At 38.1% G+C, this 15539-nt stretch overlaps 1 protein-coding gene across 1 annotated transcript in view; it reads right to left on the minus strand.

Annotated features, from left to right (window-relative positions):
- Window positions 1-208: 208 nt before the first annotated feature.
- LOC104396969 (lipoxygenase homology domain-containing protein 1-like) overlaps window positions 209-15539 on the minus strand; it is a 156807-nt gene continuing 141476 nt past the window's right edge. Inside the window, exons 46-51 of the mRNA XM_010006882.1 lie at window positions 11764-11839; window positions 8555-8633; window positions 8056-8341; window positions 6456-6534; window positions 2983-3058; window positions 209-263 (exon numbers count right to left, since the gene is read on the minus strand). Coding sequence (XP_010005184.1) covers window positions 209-263; window positions 2983-3058; window positions 6456-6534; window positions 8056-8341; window positions 8555-8633; window positions 11764-11839 — 651 coding nt within the window. The remainder of the gene's footprint in view (window positions 264-2982; window positions 3059-6455; window positions 6535-8055; window positions 8342-8554; window positions 8634-11763; window positions 11840-15539) is intronic.

Here is a 15539-nt window from a genome sequence, read left to right on the forward strand (position 1 = left end):
TCTAAATTTCAGTCATGCAAAATTTTGGAGCACTCTAATAGGATTAGAATGCAATGTGCATGTTTAATCTACTGTGATGTTTTTAATGCATTGTTTTGACATTCCTTCACAGTAATTACAATACCTTCAGAACTGTAAAATACAAGTAAATCAAATTAGCATGAATTTGGAGAAGCAACACACTCAGAAAGAATCAGAAATCAAGCAGCTATAGATAAAGTTGCACTACAGTGCGTCCATCATTTTCATCCTCAGCAAGCCACCTTGAGGAAAAAAAAATAGAAGCCTGTCAGAGATACAGCACATATAAAACTTAATAAAGCCATAAACTGTGAGAGCCTCCTTTTGTGCCTTTGAATTTCTAGAAGAGTTTTTACGTTGATTATGCATACAAAAGCAGTAACCAACCTGAAGAAAATAGTGATTTATATTTTTCTTTTTTAGTATTCATACATGCATAATTTAAAAGTGAAATTAACTTTATAACTACATTTATGAAATACATGTTCATTTTATTTGTTGGCCATATAGTTGACGAGAAGATTGTTTCATTGAGTGGCATAAAATCTGGATAATTTAGAGCAAGGAAGCCTGTTCTGTGATAGCAAGTTATTGTCCATGTATTTCATTTCAGAAACTGTTTATTTCTCCTATCTCCTTGTTGGCTCACAAAATACTGAGTTGTATGGTGGTCCTGAACCCTGCTCTGTAACATCCTATGGAGGTTTTGGTCTTGACTATGTGGGAGACAAGCCTGACTCTAAAGCTCAGGCAGATTGATGTTAACTGGAAACATGGAGGCAATTATATTAATTTCCAAAGATAATTAAAAAGCTTCTAACATTTTTGCAAGGCTTATGATGGACTGGCTGATGTGTTGTCTACTAAGGAGTTAGTATGGGAGGGATTCCCAGCTGGTATAGCCCTACTGTAGCTCACAACTGAAGTTACACCATTGAAGAGCTGGGAGATATGGTTGAAGCTAAACAGTTCCAGGCTGAAACATGACTAATCTTGACAGATGAAATTGCTCATGGACTTCTCAGAGCCAAAGAAAGGTGTGAAATGTAAGCTAGACAACAGGCATTTTAATTATGAAAGGATGCTTCATCCTGGCTCAAACCAGGACACCATCTCATAATTTCATAATAATTCTCAATAATTAATATCTTTTAAAGACAGCATTTTTATCAGGAGTCTTTTCTTTGTGAGAAAAGGAACCCATTCTCTAGTTACATTGCAGGTCATGAGATAAGAGGGTCCATGTCTGAGATAGAACAGGGATATGAACTGACAGCTTTCTGTATCCGAGGAGTGCCCGATAGCCTGTGGGTCACTGGTTACTCTGGAGTGCCCCTCCAAATCTCTTTTAGAGAAATTGTTCTATTTTGAGTAAGTAGGTATACATTAAGGTAAGGACATGACTCTAATCCACCAAGGTCCCTGCCAATGCCCTAGTTACCAATACCCTAGTCAGCAGTCTGTATAATCAATCTGTGACAGTCACTCTGCTACATCAATGATGTGATTCAAGTTCTTGCTCCAAATGAGTCTCTTACATACCTTTGTGTTTTTACCATAACACTTTATATAAATGGGGGTGGGTGGGGGGTGGGGGGGGGTGGAATCTCTGGAAAAAAAAGTTTGTTACAAACTTTTTTCCAAGAATCTTCCCCTGACTGGTGTGGCCTGAGAACTCTTACAAGCAAAAGAGGTGGAGTGACATCAACTGAAAATCCTATTATGGATTTTATTGCACACTCGAGTGATATTGTTGTCTAAGGACTTTTGCCCACTAACCTAAACTTAGGTATCCAGAAGATGAGACTGAACTTGAGCATGTGTTTGGAAGAAGTTTAATGAAGGGAAGTTTAATTTTGTTGGAAGAAGTTTATGTTCTTGAGTTTTGTAACAGCTACACACTCTCATGGATTAGACTAAAAACTTGCTTTTTAGGGTTCAGGACTGGAGTTTGGCTTCCATGAATTGTCGAGTTTACAGAGACATTTAAAGGAAGGATAAAATTAATGTAATTGGCTACCATTTCTGTTTTTAGACCAACAGGGCACATCCCTTTTTTTAGATATAGGGAACTTGTAAGGTTTCACACTTGTCTGTTCTCCAGATGCATTATTGCATAAAAATGTATTTTATACTTAGAAAGACACGAATGTGTGCATTTCTGTTGTTTACTCTGAAGTGCTTTAAAGTGTAAAATGTATCCTGTAGTGAACAGTCACTCCAAACGTATCTTTCAGTTCTGTTTCCAACTTCTGAAGATGTATTGCTTCAGCTTGTTGCAGACTCAGAAGGATTTTCTTTTTGTATATTAGAACCCCTTTATCCCAGCACCTCTTTATCCAAATAAATGTTTGAATTTATACCATTATCCTCTCACATTACCTTGTAAAAAAGGTTTATTTTATCCTCACCCCATTTGCTGAACATCTGAGACCCATACTAAGCAGACATTGAAACAGAAGGATCTTAATATTGCTTTTGCACAATAAAATAAAACACTCTTCAGATTTGTATCTATACTGCCATATCCTACCATCCTCCCACCATCCTATAATTCTGATGCCATGCCAGCTTGCATACCCATTATGTGTTTGTCAGATACACATATGCACTAATACTTGTGTAATGGTTCACCAGACGGCTTCTACCTCTTGAAAATAGCACACTGATGTCTTCTCTTGGCAAAGGCACTAAACTGTGTCTCTTCTTCCTAGAGTCACCCAGGTTTAATAACTTGAAAAAATATACAGTGTCTCCTAAATATTCTTCTGACAAATTAGTTTGAACTTGGCCAAAGGGTTCAAAAGCTACTTAGGGTGGACTGATAGGAACAGAGAATGGTTGAGAAACTTTTACTGGTTTAGGAGACCAGAAGAGAAATAACTGAGATGCTACAAAGACTACTACTAATTCCTGTTAAAAGGAAAACAGCAACTACAGATGATGAGTTGATCTACTGACCTGTTACAATTGAAGCAATACAATGAATTCTGAGATGCATCTGTGATTTCTACTTTTTCCAGAAACCAGCCACTTGCTGCAGAAGGAAAAAAGAGCAAATTTAATATGAGCAAAACACAAATAAAACATAAGAAAGGTTTCTGATTTCATTTCTAAATCCTTCAATATCAGTAATAAAACTGAAATGTAGATAACGAAAATTACTTCCAACCTCTCTCAGTTTTACAGAGAAGGTCTTTGATGTTTTTGACAGAAAGATAAGGAAAGATTTTTATTTTAACTCATTTTTCCACATTGAACAGAACAGGCAGGAAGACAAATGAAACAGTGTGTGGTAATATTGAATACATTCTCAAAATCCCATTTTGCCCTCCTTGATACACTGAAGGTCACCCTGGTGAGCTTTGATTTTCAGCGTGCACCAAACAATAAAAACAGACTTTATCAATATACGTAATTTTTGTAATGATAACCCAAGCCCTTAAACAATAGGAAAACCAAAATTCTGTAATTTCTTTTTACTTAATATATTTATATACATCAAATGCTGAATCTGAGTGCTGCTCATATCCATATTTCTGCTGCAGAGTGATTCAGAACAGCATTTCCATTTAGGCCAACACTCATATCTGTTTTAGCTTTAAGAATGTATTTAATATCTGCTATAGTCTCCTGTTTTGCTGTGTGAAAAAAACCTTTGTTATTCTTCAGGAAAACTTTATTTCATATAATATTAAAGTATTAATATTTTTTAAAAACTTTATTAAAGAAACACAATGTTTGTGCTGGCATCTTTAGTTCTGTTTGCGAATAGAAATACTTAATGACAACATTTAAAAAATAATTAGGATCATACTGTTGAAAAACTTTTGTTATTCTTTGCATGTCCAAGAGATAAAATACTATATTCCGACAAATTATTTTGGTTTTCAAATATTTGAACAAAGTACTAAGTAGGCTAAAACCTATACAAATATTTGTTAGTAGGAAAAATATATTAAAATATTTGCAAAATACAGCACTTTAAGTAAAACATAAAGGCATAGTGATGTTTCTCTCTTTTTAGGGACATTTTCAAAGAATTAGCTAATATAACTGTGCCATAAAGGTGTCTGCATTTTTCCTCTTCAATCCACAAGAGTCATTTCTTCATATTGTGAGGTACTTTCGGAACTCCTTTAATGAAATCTTATGAATGGTTTAATATATCATAGAGTCTACTTGGAAATTATGACCTTTCATGAAATCTCTGTAATCCAGTGTCAAGATTATCAGCAATAAAAATATACAGTCTCTCCAATTTACATGGCACTTTACAAACGAATACAAAGGCATATTTGCTCTCCTTAAATGTTTAAAATCTAATGCTTTATCCTTTATTGACAAAACTATGACAGACCTCCCTGAAATTCTCCAGGTATAGAGATATCTGGAAGTAGCTAGGAAAGATTAGCAAACAGATGAAACATTTCAAAGAGGTATAACATTTGAGGATGCTTGTGAGAGTTACATCTGATGTGACAGAACTTACTTGGAAATAATTTCAGAGAAAAATTTAGCGGAAGGTAGTAATAGATGTAAGATGAATCAATACACACTAGCTGTGCTAGGAAGGCAATATTAACTGCTAAGAAATGTTGACCAGGACACAGAGAGGAGCATAAGAGCATCTCCCTGATGAAAACAGGCTGAGAGAGTTCGGGTTGTTCAGCCTGAAGAAGAGAAGACTGTTGGGGGATGTTATAGCTGCCTTCCAATACCTGAAAGAAGCCTATAAGAGGGCTGAGGAAGACCTGTTCACTAGGAAATATAACAATAGGACAAGGGGTAATGTTTTCAAGCTAGAGAAGGGCAGATTTAGGTTCGACATCAGGAAAAAGTTCTTCCATATGAGGGTGGCAGATCACTGGAATGGGTTGCCTAGAGAGGTGGTGGAGGTCCCATCCCTGGAGACATTCAAGGTCAGTCTTGTTGGGGCCCTGAGCAATCTGTTCTAGTGTGAGATGTCCCTGTTTATTGTAGGGGGGTTGGACTAGATGACCTTTATAGGTCCCTTCCAACCCAAAACATTCTATGATTCTATGATAATTACGTTGTTGATAGATCGGGACACAGGAAATACAAGTTCAAGCTGTATTTCCCCAGCAGGCTTCTGTTCAACACTCAGAGTGCTAAAAGTCTGTGGGTGTGGAGTTTCAAATGAGATGAAAGTCAGCAGGAGGACTGTATGATTATAGGTATTTCCAAATGTTTGGCGATTTTCTTTTTGAGTTTTCAATACCATCACATGACTGGGTATTTAGGGGAAATAAAAAAAAGAAAAAGGATAAAAGAAAAGCCTGTTCAATCATTGCATAAATAGGAACTGCTATTTGCAGAATTTTCTTGGTTCATCCTGGATGTGATAAATTCTTGCTACCCAATAGTAGCTCGTGCACTTAGATAAATCAGGTTATATTAAACCTATACCTATATCTTTCAGGTAGGTTAAGCAAAATTAATCTGACTAGAATATTTTAATACCATCAGACCTTTTGGACTCAAGTTGTACATTGCCTGCATTCTGTTTATATATTTCACAGAACCATAGAATCATAGAATGGTTTGGGTTGGAAAGGACCTTCAAGATCACCTAGATCCAAACCCCCTGCATGGGCAAGGACACCTCCCACTGTATCAGGTTGCTCAGAGCCACATCCAAACTGTCCTTGAATACTTCCTGGGATGGGGTTCTACAACTTTCCTGGGCAACCGGTTCCAGTTCCTCACCACTCTCATAGTGCAGAAATTTATTTCTGTGTCTCTAGGGCTTTTTAGCACCACTAAATGTAAGCTAAAAATATCATGTGCCCTAGGCTCCTGCATATATATATATATATGTATATAATTTTTAATTCAGAGTTTAGAGATTATGTGTAGAACACTGTCCATAGGAACAGTTTTCATTACTGTATGTGGGTGTACACTACAGCCACATCCTAACTTTACAACAGGGCAAGACCTGGGGCACAGTACTGCTCTCCTCATAGTCCGACTTCTACAAGAACAAAAGTCATCTATGAGTCAGAGGAAGCTACAGCATGCTTTGACCAGAGACCCAGACTTGCCCAAACATCTCTCAGATAATGTTCAAATCATGGGAAGTTTAGCATGCAGTTTGAAAATTCAATTCTCTGTTATTTAGACATGTAATAGGAGTTTTGGCTGAGCAATATTTGAAGGACAAAACCTTTTGAGGTTTATGCTAAATAGATCCCTTCACTGTTAGAAAAAAAAAAATCAAGGTAAAGTCAAGGTAGATGTGATCCAGACATAAATGGTGTAAGCAAGAGCAGTCAAACTTACTCATTTGTATACAGATTTATATTAGCTAGCTGTAGCAGTACCATGACTTCAAAAAACATTCCAAATGTCAGGCAGATCTTTAGCCAGAAGATTTTTACAAGGTTATTGAACGCATGCAGCATACTTACCAAATCCTTTCCCATCGTGACCAATTTCAATTGAATGTAGGCCTTCTAATCTTTTTGTCTTAATCTTGAATGTATCAACCTGTAATATTAACATACAGTTATTAAAAATAATATACCAATGCCTGGAGAGCTATACATTTCTTTGGGTCAATTCTGAGACTAATTAAAATGTAATAATAGGAATTTTAAAAAGGGGTTTTTTTTCGTACTGAAGATCTGTGATATAAATTATCTCCATTTAAACATGAAAGATTAACTTCTCAACATATAGTACAGGACAATCCCTACCTCTGCCCTGACTTTCATATACCAGGAAAATATTTTTGCTCTCCTATGATTCTCAACCTACACAGACTTTTAAAATGTTTTCAGTAAATGATGCAGAAATGTAAGTTCAAGAGCATAAAAAGTAAAGACGTTCATTATATGTCGCATTAACCCTCTCAAAGATTATCTGTTTTAATTGAAAATATTACTTTGCTTCATATGACGGATGTTTGGTTTTTTTACGAGACCAGTTTTTCACAAGACATTTGACATCACTGGCTACCCACTGACTTAACTGGATTCCTAAAAGGAATTCTATGTACCTACTCTCCTTTTCCAAAGAGCAATCGTATCTCCTGTGACAAAAGGAAGTACTACTCAAGACACCCTCTTGCTCCTTGTGTCTGTAGGTAACTAGATTTATTAACCTCCTCACTATGGAAGACAATGTATGTGTCAGGTCAGGATATTTTAGAAATTCACATACATCTTGGCTGAAGAAACTTGGACCAACTGCAAGTAAAAAGATGCGTAGTACTGCTGGAGGTAATGAGGTAGATCTCATAAGGAAGATGTTTTAACTGGAGTTTTAATTACTCAGTCATTACCTTTCAAGAAATCCACAGGAGAAAGATATGGAAAATATATTTATTTCTTGCTACATAAGGGTAACCATCATTATACTCCCTTGCACAGGTGGTGAGCAAATGGAATAATTCCTTTCCCAGAGTAATATGTTTATGAAAGCAGGAGAACATTCTGCTAAGGTACTAGCACACCATGCAGAGAATCAGCATTCGTATGCAAATACCTGTATCTGAACTAGGGGTCTCTGAATAGCCTAAAGCTAAAGATGGATATCAGAATCAGGTTGATATGCACGGTTCCATTTCATCTGATTATAAGCTTATAAATCCAGAGAGGCTCACAGCATCAGTTTCCATGGCAAAGTAAAATGATGGGATGTAAGATGTATTCTCTAGCACAGTGTTCGAAGTTTGTGCAACAGCAAGGGATATTGCATGTGTGTGCACATGCACAGGTAATGCTTGTGCATTTCAGATCAAGGAAATGCACAGCTGGGCAGATGAGTGTATGCAATATGTTGGTATGTTTGGGACAGAAGAGCAACAGAGTAATCTAGATATTCTAGAAGTAAAATGTTCCTTGATTACTTTGGTGAAAAGGTGAAACAGACATAGCTGAGACAACGTCTCATCTAGTGATGTGAAAAGGAGGATAGAAGCCTTAAGTTCTGTAAAGATCTTGCACTGATTTAAGTTTGCTATCCCAAGCCAGAAATGGATACATCCTCTAAAATCTGTGTACTCACTTTTCCTCTTTCAAAGGGGTCGTGGTGCTCCAGTGGCTGAGAGAGCTGAATTACCTCAGATTTGTCATCAGTGCCAAATAAAATAATATGCACATTTGCATCAGTCCCTGCTCCCCTTTTGTCACCTGTGTACACTTTAATAGTATACTCTGTCAGATTTCTTTCTTGACTTCCTTCTTTATGTAAGTTGTTATCTGTATCATTCTTTTGTTCGTCTCCTCTAATAACAAAAGATACTGGGATTTCTCTCTGTATTTCTGGTTTCTTTGCATCCACAAAAAATGCCCTGAAAAACAATACCGCATATGTTTTTGTAGTGAGCAAATCAAATGTTAAATCAAAAAAAATCTTTATGTGAGACAGCTAAAGATGGACTTACTTTTTAAATACGCATTGACTGAACCACTCTGTCACAGTCATTTTAATTCAGTGCATGTGTTTCCAACTATTATACTATGAAAATGACATTAAAATTACTGGCTTTACTTAATATACTTACTCATTCACTTCAAATACATAGACAGGATGCTCCTTTACAGCTTCTTTCAAATGCAATTTTTTAATGTCCAGTTTGCAGTCTACAAAGGATATAAAGTCTAGTGAAAATGCTGTACTGGATTTCAAGGAATTAGGTAGAGTCTGTTGTTAATATAATAGTGTCACTCCTACTATATAAAAACATTTATCATTTCATTTATGAATACCAAGAATTGACTTAAAAATCCTGGAGTCATCATAACAACCCTTATTTTTTTCCTATCTGAAAACTCAGAATTTCAGGAGTAAGCATTTCCTTCGTCTTAGTGTTCTGGTTTGGTTTGGTGGGTTTTTGGTAGCGGGGGAAGGGCCCCAGGGGTGTCTCCGTTAAGAAGCTGAGAAGCTCCCCCTGCTTCCAAAACCCAGACAAGGAGCCATTAAAGGGACAACAGATGCACCTCAGTGATTAACATACGAAGTAATCAACATTAACACCTGAGCTGAGAAGCCCCTGGGGGAGAAGAGCTGTGCTGGAGGAGGAGAGTGGTGTTGGTGGTTGGTGAGGAAGAAGGGGAAGAGGGTGCCCAAGCAGAAGTTTCCCTGCAACCCATGGCGAGATGGCAGCTGTGCCCCTGCACTCATGGAGGAACGTGGTGGAACATTCCCTGAAGGTGCCAGGAGGGATGAACTTGGCCAGTGGACTTGGATTTTGTGGCCAGTGGATTTGCTGGCATTGGACTCTGATTACACAGCTGTGGAAGGCCACAGCACCAGTTTGTTCCCAAAGGAACCTGTGTCTCTGTGGGAAGCCCAGGCTGGAGCAGATCAGGACCTCGTGGGAAGGACTCACAAAGGAGAGGTTCATGAAGGACTCTCTCCCATGGGAGGGACCCCGTAAGGAAGCAGGAAAGGACTGTAAGGAATCCTTCTTCCTGAGGAGGAAAGAGCAGCAGGAACCACTAGCCTGTGAACTGACTCTAAACCCCATCCCCTGTCCCCCTGTGCCCTGGGGGGGAAGGAGGGAGAGAAACAGGGAACAAAGTGATTTGGGCCCGGGAAGAAGGGAGGGGTGGGGTAACATATGCAAGCCCTGCTCTTTGTGTGTCTGTGTCCTGGGTGTGTTTGATTAGTGTGAAATTAAATTACAATTTTTTCCCCAAGTTGAGTCTGTTTTGCCCGGGACCTAAATCGGTGAAGAACCCTCCTTGTCCTTTGTCTCAACCCAGGAGCTTTGTTCTCCTCATCCCAGGAGAGAGATAAGGATCTGTGATGCTTAGTGAAGCAAAGGAATATTGTTCCCATGGTCCTCAGACAGGCACATGGAAAAAGACTCAGCATGACTCAGGCAGGTACATTTGAGGAGTAAGAGCAGAAATAGGTATCTGATATTTCCTCCTCCATGACTGGTTGACAAGGGGGTTGGAGCTCCATTCCTCATGCAGCACAAAGAGGATCTTGAGAGATGGCAGGTATGAAGGAAGTCCAGCAACTTAGTCTCTGCTCTTTGAGAAAAATTGCCTTACACCCTTCTGAATTTTCTGCTGGGGCCTTCAGTTACATGCTATCTATCACATTGGCCTGAACCTCTTGCCACTAATAAGTCATGAAGACTGTTAATTTTCCTTTGTCTTCTATTATTTATCTCTTCAGCCTTTTTAGCAAACTGCATCCCAATGTCTTCTACTACTGCCCAAGTCTCTTAAATTCTATGAATAGAAGTGTGAGTTAATAGGCTCAGGCTTCAGGAGACAGTGTTGCACTAATGACCTGTGTGAACAGTGCATGGAGAGAGTCAGAAGATTCAAGAAGAGATTTCAAACCACCTGATCTTGAAAACCTACTCAGATACTGGAAGAAGCATAAATGCATTAGAGCAACACTCTGCCTGAGCTGACCAGTCCTGCAAGGTACATCTGACTTTATACACTAAAAAGCTTTTGTGTTTGAGGGCTTTTGATTCCAAGTCTTGGTCTAAACTAGTCTCAGTCCAAACAAGTCTAGATACAATATGGACACCCTTGCTCATCTAAAGTGCTTTATCATCTGAGTAACTCCCTTGGAAGAAATGCATTCTAGATCTGTCAAAACACTCTCTTCTTAACACACACAGAGCCAACAAGCCCCACAATTCCTCTTTTGTGAATTGCGTTTTCAAACCTGACTGGAAAAATCTTGCCAGTGGTGCTCGCTGTGGTGCCCCTTGGCAAAGTGCAATTGCCATATTCAATGACTGTCAGTTACACAGATGGATGTAGTTCACTTGCACAACTGAAGCTGTGGAAAACAGAACTAGTGAGCTACATATGCTGTGTTCCTCAACTGCAGCGTGCCTGGGCTGTCCCTCTCCTTGCCTTTCCCTCTGCAGTGGCAGCAGCTCCTCCCTGAGCTCCCTCTGAAGCCCTCAGTGGCCAAGGCAGACCATGCTGTGCTGCAGGTTGTGCTGACCAGCCAGCCAGTACCTATGTGCTGACTGGCCGTGTGTCTTTGACATCTATACACATTTGGTTGAAATTGAATGGCTAAAAGGGTGTTATGAGGAGCCAGCAGAGGGGTAAAGAAAAAAGCAGAGATAAAGTGCAGACCTAGAACCTTTGTTTTCCTAGAAAGTGTGTGAAAATGGTCAACTGTAACACACAGTAAGTAACTATTTGCAATTACACAGCAAATTTCATTAAAGGGCTTAAAAAACTTTACAATTAGTTATTTGAATACTCCTTAGTAGCATGGTAGCCATCCTACAGATGAGGTGAAGATATGTTAAGGTTGTGACATTTTTAATGAAATTCAGTGACAAAACTCCTGGTTGGCAAATAGGGGTAAAATCCCCTTGCAAATGTCACAGGGAGAAAACAGAACAGGTGTAGAAAACAGTGAAAGTGACAGAATCACAGAAGGACAATTAAAACAGTACCAGTTTCTTATGTGAGTTATAATTATTTTCCTAGATCAGTTATTAATAGATCCTATAATAATACCAGAATATAATTATTCATCTTACTTTCTGGTTTTCTTTCTTGTATAGAAAGGAATAGTGTACTTTCTTGATGCAATAATTATATAGCTTTTAGATTAAAAGGTTTTAATGTGTAAAAATGTAGGACTTTACTTTATAAAATATTACCTTTTAGAAAAAATAACCAAAATAATTAAACACTGTATAACTCCAACAGGAATTTCATTGCCTTTACCAGGAGGTTCAGCTGACTTTAGAGAGCAGCTGAAATACTTTACCTGTTTTACTGCTGATCAAAAGAACAACTTTGTCCAGTTCTCCCAATTCAACAGCATCCACGATAACCAGAAATGACTAAAATAAAATGATGCAGTATTACAATCTTAAACTGAAATTACTTAATCATATAGGAAGATTTGAGAATAATATAAAAGAAGCACAATAATGGAATTAAGTATATATTTTATAGTACTTTAAGAAAGAGTACCTCATTGTCCTCTCCCTGCTGGACATTTTGCAATGATGAGAGAAGGGATCTGACCCCTGTGTCACCATGAGTGCCATATATACACGCTGTCATGTGCACTAAATTTCTCTCACTCAAAATATTTCTAGAAAATACTGTTAGATGATATGTAACCACTGCAATATCAAGCAGAAAAAGAGATCTTGTTAGGATTGTGCCACAACCTTGCACAGCTATTTGACAACATAGCCATGTGCAGTCGGATGTAATTAAAAATTCAAACATTTGAAAGAAAAGGTAGTGCAATTCAACTATAAACACTGGTGATGCTAACAACTTTAGATTAGATTAGAGAAAAGCTTGTGAAAAGCAAGCCTATGCATTATGCTGTTTGTAGCACTAGCATGGTATGGAAAAATTACTCCAGTCAGTTGCCTATTTAATGGCAAATGCCTAAGATAAAATTCTGTTAAGTCTAAGATTCATCAATCACTTTGGGTTCTTTACAAGGACTCACTTTAGCCAGGGAGACAAGTCCTTCAGACTTTATCATCTAAGATGTGGAGAGAGAGGGTCCTGGCATGTGATTCAGACCACCTAAGTTGCTGCTTTGAATTTTATGTGATGGAGCAAATCCACTGACTATAGATAGAGCTCAGGAAGACCAGTCTATCTCAGCTGAAGTTTCACCCCTTGTGCTGGTTTTGATTTATGCAACGATTATAGTTATTTAATTGAAGACTAGATGACAACACCTAAACACCTTTAAAATTAAGTGCATACACAGAGCATCTGTTTACATTCATTTACATTTTACTGATAGAACTAAGTGATGTGACAGTTCTGAATAATTACTTCTTTTAGTCATCTACTTATCATCTCCTTTTTACTCCTGCAGACACTCTAGTAGAAGGGGACAAATCCTGACCTTGCAGAAGACTTCTGTAGGATGTGGCTCAGAGCTTAGATCAGTCAGACACTAATCCCATACAGGACTGTGTGTATGAACAGACTACCTGCATCCTTTGGAAGTCAAGAAGACCAAGTTCAGGTAAAGCAGATAACATGAGCATGACAAAGGCACAGGCAGTGCCCTCACTGACCAGTTAACAGTCCTGCAACATGTGCATGTGTCAGGCAGAGCTGTCAACAGTCCCAGATGCAGGTGGGATGAAAAAGATGAAAAAGATCTGGGATCCATCTTAGTGGTTGAGAAAAGAGCAGTGGAAGAGACAGGACTAAAAATAAGGCTGCAGCATAGGTCCAAGCGTGATCTTAAATGGACATTCTATGTCTGTCATGCCTGGACGTTCCAGGTGGGACTGGCCAAGGCAAGTAAGATCTGTTGGCTTAACATGGCCCTGGCGCACTGTAGTCAACTAAAGACAGAGCTGAAAAAACTTTGGATCAGATTATACAGTGGATAGAACCAGCAGAATACATGGTCTAACAAAGAATAATTGAAGGAGACTAATGTAAGCAAGGGAAGAGGGGTAAAATGCTTAAATGGTGGTCTTTGTTCTGGTAGTGGGATCAGGCTATCACAGGGCAAATGTGGGCAAGTAAGCTTTTATCTCTGTAGCATACTGAATAGATTGGAAGGATGTTAAATAGATTGGAGGAGGCTAAAGATGAAAGAAGTCTCTGAAAAGAAGTTACATGTAATAACAATAACTTACATGAATGTTACAACTCCATTTATTTTATAAAATCCTAATGATTTCAGAATCTCAGGATGATTTATGACTCTATGCTAACTTTCTGGAAATAATCAGCTATTTGAAAGTAGCACAATACATTTTTATTTCACCTTTTCACTATTCAATTGTTTTGCAAAATTCACCTTCTGCACAACCCTGTATGTGAGAGGGAACAACACTTCATCCCTGGGGATTCCTGAGGCATAAGGAAGGTACAGTGAAGAGAAACTATTTATGTATATACTCAGCTGGAAGCCTCTCTCCCCATTAATACACCCAAAGGCACATGTGTGCACAGCCAGATCTCAAGGGTCTGCACTGTATTTTATCAACTGTGTTTTGATGGTTTCAATTAGCCGTTAGCATATGCTTCATCCCAATATCAAGGACAAAATTTTTAGAAAGGAGAAGATAAATAAGAGATGAAATACTAAGGCACTCTTCGGAATGACAGAGTTGCATCTGAAATCTAACAGCACGTGTCTCCTGGCTAAGGTGATTATGATCAGTTGCTTTCCATTCCAATTAACACAACACTGGTTTTGCTTTTAGCTGATAAAAAGAAAACCAAAGAGAAAATAAATTCAATTTAGAAAGCTCACAGAAAAGCAGATCAATTTTGCACAATAAGTTGAAAACTTGTGTGTCAAGATTCACTTTGAACTCCATGTGTGCTACCTGCTGTGGAGCTGCTTAAAGCTGTCTTAGACATAAAATGGCAAAGTTTTTGGGCAACACGCTTTTTTCACTGTCCTGTGTTTTTGGGGTTTGTTTGTTTGTTTGTTTTCCTTGAAGACTTCTGGAAATGTGTAAAGAAAGACATGGAAATAAAGAAACACACTAGAGATAAGCTATTTCATTTGTTTGTGCTTTTACCTAAACACATAGTTAATAGAATACCTATTTCTTTTTATGTGACTTTTTGATCTCTTGATCTCAATGTATTTTACAAAGAAGAAAAATACTGGGGGGGATGGGAGGGAACAAAGAGTGGGGAAATGATTTTTTTCAACCAAGAGGTCAGTGACAGAGCCTGAGTCAGAGCTAAGGTCACAATGGTTCCAGTCTCATTGCCCATTTATCACCTACGCTGTATCATTCTCTCATTGTTTCAGCCTGCTTGTATATGTACCCTAAATACTTCTGCATGTGACAGCAACTGTGTTGTTGTTTTGGGTTTTTTTTTTGCAAAGGACACACTCCTGTGCTTTTTGTTAATCAGAAAGTCCTCTTTGTTTCCATCTTGTGTATAGCAGGTGAAAGCCATTAAGCCCTGTTCTGTACCTACACCGTGCAAGTCTTCAAGTGAAAATAACATCTCTAAGCAGTATAAAATCTGAAGTCTAAACACAAAAATTAATTTGTCAGTTGCAGACATAATGCAAAAAACCTCTCAACCCCTGTTCATTCTACCGAGATTTCTTGCATGGTTGTATTTAGACACAGGCAAACACCTCACTGAAACTGGGCCATAAATTCTAATCCAAAAGGTATTGGGGTTAATGTAACACCTACTTCAGCTCACCTGGGATGAACTGACTTTTTTTTTACCCACATGACTAACTTGTTTTCTGGATAAAACTCAGGCACAAGTTATTCGAACACTGAATATCGTTATTTGGTCTGTTTATTAAATTGAGAATTGTTCTATCATGTGGTGGCATTCGGTAAGCATCATATTAAAAGAAAATGGAAGATATGGTGGATTTTAGGTGAAAGAAGTTCTTTTACTTTGCTTAACAAATGTGACATATGTAAGGCATTTTGTAGCTAATTTTAACAGGCAGAAATACTTGAAGTGTATGAAGGTAGTAAAACTGATGTGTCTGTAGTTTTGAGCTGTTATTTACTGATTATATTTTTCTGGAATGTGCAAACAAAAAAAAAA

The sequence above is a fragment of the Chaetura pelagica genome, unplaced genomic scaffold, assembly GCF_000747805.2.
Source record: "Chaetura pelagica isolate M959 unplaced genomic scaffold, ChaPel_1.0 scaffold109, whole genome shotgun sequence".
NCBI lineage: Eukaryota > Metazoa > Chordata > Aves > Apodiformes > Apodidae > Chaetura > Chaetura pelagica.